Raw genomic sequence first — 15,409 nt, 5'->3', positions numbered from 1 at the left:
GACGGACCAGGATATCTGAATATCTCAGGGCCCTCCCTGACTTGTCCTGTTTGGATGCCCAGACTAATTCAGGAAAACTGAGGGCCCAGAAGAAAGCTGTTAAGGCTGCTGCATGGAACAGTGCAGCCTCATAGTGTGAGGCACAAATGGATGGCCACAGTCTACGAAGACCCAAAAGGGTATCTGGAGAAGGAGGGTGCCTAGAGTCAACTGGTGCAGGTGATATCCTAGCCCAGCCCTGGATGGTGCGTCGCACCCTAAAATCGGCCGTTGAATCGCTTACACCCTTAACCTTAGACCAGAAGGTCAGCGCGGCCAGTTTACCGCTTATGGTCCTGGCCAATGGCCCCTTGTTCCTAGAATGCACACAAAATTGCCAGAGGTGATCCACTGGGATGGGCCACGAGTGATGCAACTGCAGTTTGCTCCGGAAGGCCCGGAACTTCCTACCTGCTTTGTCGTAGGCGACCGTAGTGCTGGGAGCTATGGAGTTCATCATGGTGTGCTCAACTTCAGTCCACCAATCTCCCAAAGAGCAGCGGGCATGGGGTCTGGCAGTGGATGAGCCCACGGTGCTAATTCTTGAAACCTGTCGATCTGGTTACGTGACAAAGTGTCGGCAATTGAATTGTCCAAGCCTGGCATGTGTTGGGCCCAGAACAATATATTATGTCACAGGCAATGAAGCGTAAATGCTCTTACCAATGACATAACCCTGTGGTTTCCGGAAGTCAGAGTATTAACGATGTGAACAGTGGCTAGGTTATTGCACCAGAAGAGAACCATGGAGCTGGCCAGTTGTTCAGCCCAGAGGTGTACCGCTACATAAATGGGGAAAAACTCCAACAATGTAAGGTCCTTGCAGATTCCAGCTGTCATCCAGCTCGCAGCCTGACGCACCAACGGTCTAGCCAAATGACACAAAAGCTAAGCGCCCCAGCAGCATCAGAGTGAATCTGAAGGTCGGCCTTGAGAAGCAACTCGCGCCTCCAAGATGAGACACCATTAAATTCCCGTAAAAATTGAAACCAGACCCCCATATCCCAAACGCTTAGCAGCAGTGACCCTAGTGCAGTGATGGGGCTCCTGTGACCGAAAGCCATGGAAACTGCCATGTCGAAGGAAGTATAGTGCACTGAGCAAAGATGATCCCGAATTTTGTCATTAACTGACCCACCTTTGGGAAAAGAGAGGTTATGAATAAATCTGAACTCCCCAGAGGATTTCTTCGGTACTATACCCTGGGGGGAAACCCAAAGGTTGAGTATTGGAGGGGAAGAAAATGGGCCGATAATGTGGCCAGCGAGCATTTCTTTGTCAATCTTGTCCTGTACCAGCCGCTACATGGCCAGGACAGATTTCTGGTTTTTAGCAAATAGGGCCCTTTGTTGACCCTGGAAAGGAATCCTAAAACCGTGCCTAAAACCCTGCTCAAGATAGATGGCCTCCGCCTTGCGTGGGTAGTGCCCTAACAGTTGAAGGCCCAATCTTAACTGGGTTGGGCCCCTTTTGGAGGGGGCTGTTGCCTGCCTCCAGCTTTTCTGCCACCCTGTCCGTCCCGAATGGGTCCCTGCCAGCTCCTGGCCCGGAGGCAGGAGGTGCAGGAGTGCTGTCTGCCACAGACAGAACAATTGTGGCGAAACCTACATGGGTTCTGAGAGCAGGAGCCCTTGGAACTGTATTCCCAGCACAGCCCGCGGTGTTGAACCCCCTGCTCTGCAAGTGGCTGGAAGGCCGATGCGGGTGTTTGGCCAAGATGTGACCACTGTCCGATCTATCACCAAAACCTGGTCTGGATGTGGTCATGAATTGCAGCCAGAGATCCTGGTCCTTAATATCCCATCGCATGGATGGGTCAGTTGTGGCCCTCTGGCGAAAGGCCTCATCATATGCCAGCCAAGCCCCACCCTTGTATTCTGTGTATGCCCTATAAATAATGTCCATGTATTTAGTGAGAATCCACCCCCATTCTGGGAACCTTTGCTGGATGGTTCCCTCTTAAATCAAAAAATCAGAGGGTCCGTCTGTGCCGGCAGAGGCGAGGGCATCAGCCCCTGGGTCTGTCCTATGTCAAGGGTGCCTGTGAAAATGCACTGGCTGGAGCTGCTGATGGGAGGGCCGCAGGGCTAGGAAAGGGGGAAAATGGCTGCCCGAATCCAGACTGCGGTGCGGTGGGGGGTGCACCAGCCCCTACAGCAGTAGTAGGACACGAAGTAAAAGGGGTTGCTGTGGCTGGTGCTGGGGGCACTGCCACATCGTGCGATGAAGGAGTAGGAGTCTCCGGAATAGGCACTGGGCCACCTGTATCTGAGGCAAGCCTGACACCATGAGGTGGGGAGAAAGGCCAGCCCTGGTGATTGAACCAAGGAAGCCATCCCCAAGGCCCTAGAGGCACCCAGCCTGGTCCGGTGGGCTGAAGTGCCGCATTTTTCTCACCTGCATCTGGGGTGGCAGCATCTGGGTTCCCAGATGAATTGGCGATTGATATTTTCGCCTCTGCCTCTGCCTGTGCTATGACCAGAGTTTGCACTTCCTTAGGCCGATGGGTCAGACCGGGACGGGCTAACGCAGGTGTTGGATGCCTCTATGGCATCTAAACGCGCTGAAATAGAATGTAAAAGTGAGCGCCTTGATCGTTTAGGCTACACTGTGCTGGTCATACTTGGCCCTGCAGGAGCGGGGGTGAGAGAGACAATCCCACTACCCTGCTCTACGACCTCCAAGAGAGCCAGGATCACCGCCAAATCAGGGCCTACCTCATCCTCAGAGGAAGAATCAAGCCTGCCCCGAGTCTTCTTTGAGGGGGCCTGGGGACCCTGCCCTTTCCTTTCTTGCCACCCTGCCCTTTTTTAGGAGGCATGGCGCCACTGAATAAGAGAAGCAAAAGGAGGGGGGGTCAACGGGCCCCTGGCCGCACCTGAACAAATTAGTGCACGCACATGGTGCAAATGGCCAACCAGACTCGGCCCTGGTTAGCTATGGTAAGGCACTACGCTGTGTGTGATAGAAAAGTTGGGCCTAGATACCCGCAGTGGGGGAGAAATGGTGTGGAAGCCCCCCGCCCCACTAAGAGGCCACAACTCTGAGTTGTGCCTCCTTTCCACCAGGGCCTGGCCACCCAACTTATGGGCCTGGTGCCCTTTGTCTGGGCGGGCCACGACCTAAGGAGAACTGGGAGGGATGGGGGCCACTGATCGATGTGGGACACTGGGGCCCAGTGACTGGACACCCCACAAAGGAGCTGCCACCTGTGTCTACCCCTCTCCACCTGGGGCCCAACCACCAAACCTTGTGCCCAGCCACCAAACCTTGGGCCTAATGGCCCTGGAGTGTGATGTCCGTGAATCACTGACAATGAGTCACAGGGCAGGAAGGCTTGATTTCGTCTCTGCTGGCCGCTGCCACATGCCCAGCCGGGCAGAGTGGGCAGCCTAGCCACGTTCTGGCAGGCCGGTCATTGCTGCCACCTCTGCTCCTCCCCCTATTAAGGGCCAAGTCTCGTCGCCGCCGATGCCATGTGCCCAGCCGCTGCCCCCTCACCGCTGCCCCCTCCGCTTCTCCCCCTGTGAAGGGCCAAGTCTGGTGGCTGCCGATGCCGCACGCCCAGCCGGGCAGAACGGGTGGCCTATCCGGATCCCAGCAGGCCGGTCGCTGCTGCCTCCTCCCTTCTCCCCGGTGAAGGCTGAGAAGGGGAGAAGGAGCGCACCGTGGCGCCCCGATCTTCAAAGCAGCTACTCGTAGCTGCAGATGAGAGCCGCACGAAGGGCTGCCCAATGGCAGCCCACGTCGTCTTCGCTCTGCCTGCCTGCAGCGCCCCCCCCCCCGGCCAGGCAAGCTGGACGTGGGGGAAGGGCATATGAGGTTGCAGTGAGGTGTTCCCCTATCTTGACACTGGGGAAGGAGGGGTATATGTGTGTGCATAGCCCCCCCCCCCCCGGTCTTAACAATGTACCATGTTTGAGTATAATAATGAGATCTCACAAAAGTCACGGGATAAGAAATCATTGGATACTTCAATGGATGTAACTTGCTTTTGTGGGGAGAAAGTAAATACAACATCTAATTCAAATTGTACTTTGCTGCTCTTATTATGAACAACTAAAATACAGTATAGTAAGAATTTAAGGTAAATAACACAACCATCATTTAAATATTGTTTATTGTTTTTGAAAGCTATCTGTCAATACAGATGCTGCATAATTTCCATTCATTTTAATTGAGCTTGTGCAGTTAAAGGATTTGGGAGGTTACGGACAAATACATAGGAATTGCTTTAGTTTGCCTCAAATAATCTCAGTAAAACTGTTATAGAGGTGAATCTGCATATTAAGGTACTAACTGTCACATAACTCTTATTATAGAAATGTAATCTTCCATTCTAGATATATTTAGTGAAGCCTTGTAAAGAATTAGTTGGAGGCAGTCATCTACTATCCATGCTCTACTCACTCTTATCTTGTTCTCCTTTCTCTTCATTGTCACGAAGTGTTGCTGCCATGGTTGTGCACTCTGTTTTCATTGTTGAGTAGTAACATGACAGGGGGGTGTCTTGAATTTTGTGCAAATGGAGCACAATTTTTTTTTTTTACTAGTGATCTTATGCAAGTGCAGGTGATCGCAAGTCTGTCTGTCTGCTGTGTAGCCCTGCAGAGACATATTCCCCTTTTGTCAATATCCTTGTCAGTTTCATCTTCTCCACACACTACTTTGTTCAGCCTAGTAGAGCCATATTCTGTACTTGTCAAAGAACTTGTCAGTTCCCCCTCCCCTTCGCTGGGGAAGTGCTGAAGTGGAGGACAAGTTCTTTGACAAGCAGGTTAGACCTGTAGGGTGAGGAAGTGGAGTAGCAATCATCTATAGTAAGACCATTGCCTTGTCTAGGTGCTCAGTCATTTAGTTTTGCGAGTCTCTTGTTGAACTTCTGAAACATTACTGGGATTCTGTTTGTATACTATCTACCCCACTGCCCAATAGTGTTCCTCTTTGTGTTGGTAGTAGTGGTCTCATGTGTGCAATTGGGCTCCCACAGGCTTAAGAACATAAGAAGAGCCATTCTGGTTGCGGGTGAATAGGGGGGGAAAATGATGAGATCACACAAATAGCTCTGGGATAAAACTGGGCCACATTTATTGACATATTACAATCTGCAAAGGAAGCACCAGCGGGCACGTAGAAAACAAGCCAATCATGACAGGTATCGAGTGAGCCATTAGTTGTCTGGGGTGTGGTGCCCACTGTCGCCACCCCGCAGATCTGCCCAATTCTGGGCTGGGAGACCTTCCCCTGTCACCCCCCCTCGAGCCACGGAACCCGAGTGGGTGAGAAGGGTCTGCCTCAGAGGTAAGCCGTATCTCCTGACTGGGGCCACAAAACCCTGAGCCGAAAGCCTCGGGCCTTACCAGCCACCTGAAACAGTGCCTACGAATGCTCACCTGTCCTCTCCCCCAGTGGAGTGCCCACCCGGAGCCACCACAGGAGGGCGACAAGCCTCTGCTTCCTTGCCCTCCCTCCACCTGTGCAGTAAAAACTCCAGAATGCCCCTTCGCAGATCTTCCAAAAAGAAATCATTGCCTAGGTTGGTGAGATGAACGCTGTCTTCTCTATAGATCAGGGGTCCCCAACCCCCAGACCGCAGACCGGTACTGGTCCGTGGCCTGTTAGGAACTGGGCTGCAGTAGGGATGTGCGAAACACTCTTACCTTGGGTCCGCGGGGGGGGAGGCGATCCGTCCCTCCCCCCCCCCCCCGGAATCCTTGCTGGCTGGCTTTGCTCTGCAGCGAGTCCGCGGAGCTGCCAGCTGGCTCTGGCTGCTGGCGAACTTCCAGCCGCTGGGACACAAATGGCGTCCACATAGCGGATGCCATTTGCATCCCTGTTCTTCAAGTAATAGGCTACGTAAATATTTTTTTGTAAAAGATTTGCATTTTGCATCCCTGCGGCCGAAAGTCCACCAGCGAACCCCCCCCCCCCCACAGTCTGTGGAAAAATTGTCTTCCACGAGACCGGTCCCTGGTGCCAAAAAGGTTGGGGACCGCTGCTATAGATCACCCCCTGGGTAGGAGAAATGTCAGGGTGGGCAATAGTTCAGTTGCCTTGTTTGATTAGGTAGTTCCCAATTTCCCTGTTTACCTTCTTATGGGCTCTGTCCATAGCGCAAGGATCCAAGCCATCCCTCCATGCCACTCTAGGCAGCAGGTTCGACAAAATGATACGAATTGCAGGCCACCGACACCAAATCAGCCGTAAATCCTCCCAGGCTTGAAGAATTAGGGCTTTGCCCTTCAGCAGGCCTAAATTGTTTTCCCTTTGGTGCCAAACCAGAATCTGCAGAGGAACCTTCACCAGCCCTTGCTGGAATAATGTGGGCAGGAGGCGCTCCCAACGCATGCCGCGTCTGCCCAACCACTGAATGGTGGCATACCGGCTGAGCCCCAGCTGGGATCCGCAGCTTGAGGAGGCCCTCCGACCAGCACAGAAAACCATGCTGTGCCCACAGATGAGCACCCACACCGGTTCCCTCACACTCAGGCCATCTAAAAGAACAAGAGACGAGCAAGTGAACACCAGCATCCTCACGTCCTTAAAGCCCCGGCAGCGGCCTCACGTAAGCCTGACACGCCTTGGAGCCGACAGACTGCACTTTGTCTGATGTGAACCCCAAAGATGCGGCCGTGGAAGCGGCCCCAATTCGGAAGGAATGTGTGCCAAAACGAAGCCCTCCCAAACCCAATGCCTTCAAGGCCCGCTGTGTGACTTCCAAGAATTGATATTTGGTCAGGGCGCCGCCATTTGCATACGCACTTTTTTTGTTTTTGTTTTAATCAGCCGTGATAGGCTACGTAAACATTTACGTAGCCTATCACTGTGTTTTTGAAAATTTAGCCGTGATAGGCTACGTAAATCTTTATGTAGCCTATCACGTTTTTTTGGTTTTTTTTAAACTTGGAAATGGCGGCGGCGGCAGCCGGTCGGAAGACTGGCTGCTACAGCCGCCGCCGCTGAACCGCCGCTGGAGCTGCCGCCACCAGGAAGACCCGCCCCAGGTAAGTCCCGTCCGGGGGGGGGGGCGGGACTCTGTTCCGCCACTGATTTCGGGGGGCCGAATGCGCTGGCATTCGGCCTCCCCGAGATCCGTGGCAGAACTTTCGTACATCCCTAGACCCAACCCTGTCAAACAGGGCCCATTCCAAGAAAGAACTGAACTTCTTGAACATCGCACAGTACACTGAACATCCAATGGGTAAGACCCTGTCAACATAAAATTGGCCTTGAAAGCTGAATCTCAAAAGGTCGAAGTCATTGAGGCAGATAGGCAGCAGGCGAAATGCAGATTTGATACTGTATTTCCCCATGAGGGCCCCGGGACCCAAAGCTAGGGATGTCAGAGAATTCCACCTCGGATCTCGGTGAGGCCGAATGCCAGTGCATTCAGCCCTCCGAAATCCATGGCGGAACGGCCTGCCACCTTCCCCCCGCGGATCCCCCCCGGGACGAGACTTACCTGGGGCAGATGTTCCGGATGGCGGCGGCTCCAGCGGCGGCTTAGGCGGTGGCGGCTGGTCTTCTGACCGGCTGCCGCCGCCGCCATTTGCAGTCTCGTCTTTTTTTTTTCTTACATAGATGTGATAGGCTACGTAAAGACTTACGTAGCCTATCACAACTGGGTTAAAAAAAAAAAAAAGCTACGGCCGCCGCCATTTGCGTTCCTTATTTTTGGCCGTCTTAGTCTACGTCAATATTTACGTAGACTAAGATGGTGAAAATAAAGGGGAACGCAAATAGCGCCCGCTACGCTATTTGTATTCCCCTTTCTTTTCTTCGTCTTAGTCTATGTAAATATTGACGTAGACTAAGACGGCGAAAAATAAGAAACACACATGGCGGCAGCCGTAGCCGCCGCCATTTGCATACGTGTTTTTTTTTACCCAGAGCCCTCCATGGCTGGAAATCCAGCTGTGGATGGCCCTGGCCTGGGCCTGGGCAGCTGCTCCGCGGAGCCGCCGCGAAGCACAGCCAGCCGTCGTGGATTCCGGGGGGGAGGACCGGATCGCCTCCCCCCCGTCGAGGATTCCAGGGGGAGGGACGGAACGCCCCCCCCATGAACAGAATCTGCGAAAAGGTAAGTGACTTTCGTACATCCCTACCCAAAGCCTTCACCATTGATATAGGGGTGAACGAAAGTCACTTACCTTTTCTCGCAGCTTTTTCGCGGTGGGGGGGAGCGCTTCGCTGCTCCCCCCGCGAAGTTCAGGCCGGGGGGGGAGGCTTCCCGCCTCGCCCGGCCGAAATTCAGGCCGGGGGGGAGGCTTCCCGCCTCGCCCGGCCGAAATTCAGGCCGGGGGGGGAGGCTTCCCGCCTCGCCCGGCCGAAATTCAGGCCGGGGAGGAGGCTTCCCGCCTCGCCCGGCCGCGAACACGAAAGTAACAAAAAAAAACAAACGTCCCCTGATAGGCTACGTGACGATTCACGTAGCCTATCACGGCTAGATTTGCAAAGTCAGCCGTGATAGGCTACGTGAATCGTCACGTAGCCTATCACGGGTGACTTTAAAAAAAAAGCGCGTACGCGAATGGCGGCCCCCGTAGGGAGCCGCCATTCGCGTTCCTTATTTAGTTGCTGTAGTCTACGTCAATGTTTACGTAGACTACGGCGAAAATAAGGGCAACGCAAATAGCGTTGCCCTTATTTTCGCCGTAGTCTACGTAAATCTTTACGTAGACTACAGCGACCAAATAAGGAACGCGAATGGCGGCTCCCTATGGGGGCCGCCATTATCCGTACACACTTGTTTTGTTTTGTTTTTAAAGTCACCCGTGATAGGCTACGTGACGATTCACGTAGCCTATCACGGCTGACTTTGCAAATCTTGCCGTGATAGGCTACATGAATCGTCACGTACCCTATCAGGGGACTTTTTTTTTTTTTCTTTCATTGCAATGGCGGGGGCGGCAGCCGGTCGAAAGACCGGCTGCCGCTCCCGCCCCGCTCGAACACCGGACGAACCGCCAGCCGGACCCGCCGCCGGGAGGGACATTCAGGGAAGGTAAGTCCCGTCCCGGGGGGGGGGGGCGGGGGGCGGGGGGGGCGGAGGATTTCTCCCTGAAACTTGTTCGGGGGGCCGAACACGTTGGCGCTTGGCCCCCCGAAGTTTCGGGGAGAAATTCTCCGCCATCCCTACATTGATACTGCTCTGTCAAAGGAAGTGTAGTGAACCGAGCACAGGTGCTTGGGGATGGCGTCATTCACGGATCTCCCCCTGGGGAAAGACAAGTTGCGGATCAGCCTGTATTCACCCAATGCCTTCTTTGGTACTATGCCCAAAGGAGAGACCCTGAGGTCGGGGAAGGGGGGCAGATGAATGGGCCAATGACCCTCCCTACGGCCACTTCCTTGTCAGTCTTTTCTTTGACTAGATGTTTGAAACCGGCGATAGATTTCTGGTCCTGGGAAATTTGGGCCTGGCACTGGCCAAGAAATGGAATCCTGAAACCATGGGAAAATCCCTCCTCAAGATAATGGGCGTCATCCTGGGGTGGGTACCACCTCAGGAGGCGTCTCAACGGCCCCAACTTAATTGGACTGGACCCCTTTTGGTGGAGGTTGTAGGACACCGCGAGACTTTCTGCTGCCGTGCCATTCCCGATTTGGGCCCCTAGGACCTTTGGCTCTTGGGCAGCAGCTGAAGGCATTCTGACGCTCACAAATGGAGCACGAATGGCAGAATCTGCATGGGTCTTTGGAGCAAACACCCTTGGAGCTGAACTCCCAACAGAGTGCGCAGTGTTGAACTGCCTGCCCCTCCCCAGCCTTAGGAGCTGAGGCAGGCGTCTGCTTAGATATAATGTGCCCGCTGTCGGACCGACCTCCAAATCCCGGCCTGGCCGGCGTCATAAACTAGAGCCATGGGTCCTGGTCCTTGGCATCCCAGCGCAATGTGGGGTCGAACGCGGCCCTCATATGAAAAGATTCATTGTAGGCCAGCCAAGCTCTGCCCTCATATTCAGTGTAGGCCCTGTATATGATGTCTAAGTACTTAGTGAGGACCCAACCACGCTCCGGGTGCTTCTGTTGTATATTTGTTGTTGTTCAGTCGTTCAGTCGTGTCCAACTCTTCGTGACCCCATGGACCATAGCACGCCAGGCCTTCCTGTCCTGTGCTCTCTCCCAGAGTGTGCTCAAGTCCATATTCATTGCATCGGTGATGCTATCTAGTCATCTCATCCTCTGCCGTCCCCTTCTCCTTTTGCCTTCAATCTTTCCCAGCATCAGGGTCTTTTCCAGAGAGTTTTCTCTTCGCATTAGGTGGCCAAAGTATTTGAGCTTCAGCTTCAGTATCTGTCCCTCCAGTGAGCAGTCAGGGTTGATTTCCTTTAGGATTGACTGATTTGACTTCCTTGCTGTATGACACCCATATAAATTAAGAAACTGGGCAGCCAATTGGCCCAAGTGTGGGACACTTTCCTATGCTTGACCTTCTCCTGATCCCTGTCGCCAGATTTGTCCCTATCCTTCATTTCTGGCATGTGAAATAACAGGGAAAAGACATCCACAAATTCCCCTTTTAATATTTTTTCCCTGGTGGCCTGCAAAAGGTGGAAACCCAGTGGGGTAGATGTTCCCCTAGTCGGGATTGCCCCATTATCGACATGGGCATAGGGTCAGCATCGCTCACCCTGAGCTCAGCAGAGCCCTCGCCTACGGGGCTGTGCCACACGGCAGCGCAAGTGGCCACAGCAGGTGAGGCCTGTTGAGTCACTGCATCAGTAGCCACATGAGGCTTGGTTGTGTTTCCACTGCCTCCACCCCACCTGCGGAGTCCAGAGCAGGACCCGGGGCGCTGGGGGGTTGGGTCGCCCCAGAGATGCTAGCTACCTGTGTGGCATAGCTTTGAGCTGTGTGCATGGATCCCAGGCTGTAACCATGTGGTGAGAGACACCTGGATGAAGGAACCCTGGAATACCCCCTGTGAGGATGTGAAATGGCCAGCCCATCCCTGCCATAAAGGGGAACCACCTGTATGGCAGGAATTGGCCCCAACCGGTCAGCAGTGCTGCCCCTGCCCGGTCCCTAAACCTCACCTGGGCCAGAATCAGGTGCTGTGTCAGGAGTTTGGCTTCGTTCCTGGACTGCTGGAGCTGGTGATGTATGCGCAGGGGCACTGCTCCACGGTTGAACACCCAGAAGTAGAGGCTGTTGCAGATGCTGCTTGCCCAGAGGTGACCTGTTGAGTCTAGCCTTGAGTCTAGCCTCTAGCTTTGCTGAAACGGACAACAACAAGTCTTTGTGAGCCTGCCCTCTAGTCAATCTTGACCCCAGACTCCGGGAAACCTGCTGTGCAGGGGTGGTTAATGTTGGGATCCCCCTGTCCCTCTCAGCAGCCACAAGCCTTGACAGGATGAGGGCCATGTCTGAATCCTCATCTTCGGATGAGGAAGAATTGGCCCTGTGAAAATGGCGCTTGGCCAGGGGGCAAGTGGCCGTGTCCTTGCCTTCCCCCCCCCAGACCCTTTTTCGGAGGCATCATGCCTTATTTAAATTTAGAAAGTGTATAATCATCATCATCATCATCTTTTCCTTACCTCCTTTTCCTCTCTCTAAGCAGAAGGCCACGCTGCGGCCGTCAGCACCGGAAAGGCATTACAGGCTGTTCTGGATGGTTGGGTGTTGGGTTTTTTGTACAGGAAAACTCCCCCCCCCTTTCTGGGGTAGCGAGGTGAGGAGCCGCAGACAGCAGCAATCCGAGGACACACAGGCTGCTCAGGGGTGCCGAAAGAAGTCTCCCCCTTTCCTGGTTGGGGAGTAAGGCCTCACAACCGTCAGCCGCCTACACCCCAGCTGGTCCGGAAAGGCTCTGCTGCTCCTGCCCGCCAAAAAGCAGCAATTCGGGTGACCTTGAAGTGCTGGGGCTGTTCAGGGGTGCGGGAAAACACTCCCCACGCTCTTACCACCAGCAAGGGAAGGAGCCACTGACCACTGCAGTCCGTGGCCTAACGGGCCACTCAGGGGCCCCGGGAGAACTCCCCCACCCTTGGTTTGGGCGGCAAGGCACTGCAACCTCAATCTGCAGCCCTGGGGGCAGGTCTGGGGTTCGGGAAAATGCCCCCTCCCTCTGAAAGAGTGGTGAGGGGCCACCGGAAGCGGCCGCCACAATCTGCGGCCCAAGGGGTCCTCTGGCAGGTCCAGGGTGGGGGAAAACACCCCCCCCCGAAAGAGCGGCGAGGGCCTGCTGCAAGTGGCCACCGAAATCCACAGCCCTAGGGGCAGAGAAAACACCCCGTCCCACTAATCAAGCAGCGGGGGCTGACGGCAGTCGGCCGCCGATATCCGCGGCCTAAAAGGGGCGGCAGGGAGGCGTGGGGGAGAGCCCCATGCCAGAAACGCTGGGGAAACTGGTGCCACTGCCGCTGATTGATGGAGCTTCCTCTGTACCTCCTGCTGCCGCCACCGAGCCCCGCCACGTCCTCCCTCTCCTAGCTGGTGTGGACGAGTCTTCCCTCCTCCTCGCTGCATTGATGCTGCCGCTCTTCCGTCACTGCCGCCGCCGAAGAAGCTTCGTCTTCTGTCCAATCCAGCTAGAAAAGCAGGGATGAAGGAGGAAAGGGAAGTGATGCGGCCTAAATATTGGCCAGCTCACCCCACGCCCCACCCTGATATCGACAGCGAAGGCCAATGGCCTTCGACCTTGTCCTGCCTTCCCCCCCGCAACATCCCCCCCCCCCGCGGCCAGGCAAGCTGGGCGTGGGGTGGGGGCACATCTGACCAAAGGTCCATCTACTGCAGCATTCTGTTCACACAGTGGCCAATCAGCTGCCTGTAGGAAACCCACAAGTACGACATGAGTGCAATAGCATCCTCCCACTCATGTTCCCCAGCAACTAGATTACATAGGTATAATGCCTCTGATGCTGGAGGCAGCATATAGTCATCAGGACTAGCTGCTATTGATAGCCTCAACTTCCATGAATTTGTCCAATCCCCTTTTAAAGCCATCCAGATTGGTAGCCATCATTATTACATCTTGTGGCAGCGAATCCCATTAACTATGTGCTGTGTGAAAAAGTACTTCCTTTTTATCTTTCCTGAATCTCCCACCAATCAGCTTTCTGGGATGACCTGAGGTTTTAGTATTAAGAGAGGGAGAAAAAAGTCTCCCTATTTATTTTCTCCACACCATGCATAGTTTTGTACACTTCTGTCATGTCTTCCCTCGCTCACCTTTTCTCTAAGCTAAACAATCCCAGATGTTGTAACTTTTTTTCATAGGGGAGTCACTCCAGCACCTCGATAATTTTAGTTGCCCTTTTTCTGCCTTTTTTCCAACACAACAATATACTTTTTTAGGTGAGGTGACTAGAACTGTAAACGGTATTCCAAGTGTGGTCGCACCATATATTTTGATGATATTGGCAGTTTTATTTTTGACTACTTTCCTAATTATGCCTAACATGGAATTTGCCTTTATCATAGCAGCCATACACTGGGTTGATATTTTCATGTTTATTGTGGACTTATTGTGCTGGGAGTGATTGTGTCCACTATCTGTGTCATTTCCCCATTCCAGAGGTTGGACTAAAGCATTAGTTCCCTTATAAAGTGTTTTTGGCTTCTTCCCTCTTTGTTTTCTGTTGGATGGTTCTGTCAGGCATTTTATGATGATAGAGAATATTGTTTTTGCTCCCTGCTATTTATCATTTTTGCTGCCATGTAAAAATGTTATATATTACTATTTTAATCTGAATATTTGTAACTCTCTATTTTATTAATTCATTTTAACCTTGTGTGTGCCAGTGTGGTGGTCTTTTTGGCTGGGAAGTGACATAAAAGTGAGCTTTAACCTGGCTTAACCTTGCCACTGAAAGGAATTTCTGTGTGTATGTGTGTTGGGCTTCAGAGGACACATACCCAAACACAACCCTTGGCCCCACCAGTTTTTGGGTTTTGTCAAGGGTAAGGTGTTGCTTTCTAACCATTGATAAAAGAGCCTTTCCTTTCTAGTACTCCCTTCCCTTATTTTGACTCTCACTTTACAAGTAAATACTATGATAGGAAAGTGGAGGGAGAAGTAGACACCTGGAGATACCTGTTGCATATTGATAATCAGAGAGAGAGAGAGAAAGAGAGAGGAGTTGTGATTCTAGATTTCTCAGGCTTTGCCTAAATGCTAAAATAATTCAGGTATGTAATGATTGGGGTGGTTAAAGTAGCACTGGATCTCAGGATTGTTGACATTTGCTATGGCATATAAAAGGAAACATCGGGCCTTACCACATGACTTCGATAATCCACTCTTACCTTAGAGTGATTTTCTTGTAAGTTACAAAGGCTATTCAATTAAGCAAAAGGAAAGCTATTTCTGAGAGCAGGAGAACACACTACATTTCTCAAGATTGCCTTCAAAAAGCCATGGTAAAGTCAGAGCTTTTAGGAATATTAATGTTTGATAAGGAGCATCAAGGTAGAATACTTGTGAAAGAGGTAAAAATAGCCTTTGGTCAGACAAGAGCTTTTGCTTCAGACCTCTATCTGACTCAGGAGTATGTACACAGAATTGTATATCTGGCAGGGACAGGAGGGCATAATGCTGTCCTTCCACCCCCAATTAACCCATGTGAACTGCATCATAAGTGTGCCAAAACCAGTGAGATGAAGCAAACCTGGTATATTGATACCAAAGTGCTTGCAGAGCAGAAAACTGAATTATTCAGACAAGTGAGCATAGGTCTGGGCAGACGCAAATTCACCTTCATATAGTTGCTAGCGTAACTGCCCTTGGAAAGTATTCTTTGCTGATCCCTGACAGTAACGATACCCTGAGCGTGTAACCAAGCCTGTCCACTGAGAGTTGCCCAAATTTTACTGGACACATATCTCATTGGTCCAACAACATCCAGTATCTAAAGTATAGCATTCCCTACAGGGTGTGGGAATCTCTTCTTGATACCAGGAGTTCACAGCAGTGAGATACAAGATTAAAAACTGTAAGACACTTAGCAATATATCCCAGTCATATCACCAAACTAGTGTGGTTCTTTTCTCCCATACTATTCTAGGGAGATCATTCTATAATTTTATTCCCTTCAGACTTTAAGCCTTGTTTAATTTATTAAGAAATATTTTTGTAGACAATAATGATTGCAAATCCAGTAACCTTTAAATTTAAATAAATTTTCCCTTACCTCATTGGGCCAGTTCACAAGAACAAAACAGCCCACCGTGGGTTGTTTAAGCCATGGTGAGCTGCAGTGTGGGCCAGCCAACATTTTGCATATTCAGCCCCTAACTGGGGGTTGTGCCATCCGAACCTGGCCACCATGGATTATGCAAGGGTTAAACAGTGCTCGCATAACCCTACAACAGACCATGGGTTATGCGAGGGTTGTTTAACCCTCGCATAATCCATGGTGGTCAG

General features: G+C 52.2%; 2 protein-coding genes across 2 annotated transcripts in view; one reads left to right on the top strand and one right to left on the bottom strand.

The window, feature by feature from the left end:
* NTRK2 (neurotrophic receptor tyrosine kinase 2) overlaps positions 1 to 15,409 on the top strand; it is a 252,017-nt gene that overhangs the window by 25,720 nt on the left and 210,888 nt on the right. The window lies entirely within an intron of this gene.
* On the bottom strand, positions 1,490 to 14,270 carry LOC146352500 (uncharacterized). Its single transcript, XM_084832671.1, has 6 exons — positions 14,266 to 14,270; positions 11,312 to 11,506; positions 10,473 to 10,620; positions 9,896 to 10,065; positions 4,960 to 5,030; positions 1,490 to 1,716 (listed from the first exon to the last, which is right to left on the bottom strand). Exons 1-6 carry the CDS (start codon positions 14,268 to 14,270, stop codon positions 1,490 to 1,492), a joined length of 816 nt encoding a protein of 271 aa, XP_084688797.1.

This window comes from Heloderma suspectum, chromosome 2, assembly GCF_057233095.1.
Source record: "Heloderma suspectum isolate Gila_16-S chromosome 2, 16-S_ref, whole genome shotgun sequence".
Lineage (NCBI taxonomy): Eukaryota > Metazoa > Chordata > Lepidosauria > Squamata > Helodermatidae > Heloderma > Heloderma suspectum.
This window is presented reverse-complemented; position numbering and strand designations above follow the sequence as displayed.

Excerpts from the sequence above, each read along its gene's own strand:
- LOC146352500 (XM_084832671.1), bottom strand. Across the intron at positions 10,621-11,311 it reads CAGGTTTCCCGGAGTCTGGG|GGGAACATCTACCCCACTGG; the intron begins GTCAAGATTGAC and ends AATCCCGACTAG. Across the intron at positions 10,066-10,472 it reads GCGACAGGGATCAGGAGAAG|AAGCACCCGGAGCGTGGTTG; the intron begins GTCAAGCATAGG and ends AATATACAACAG.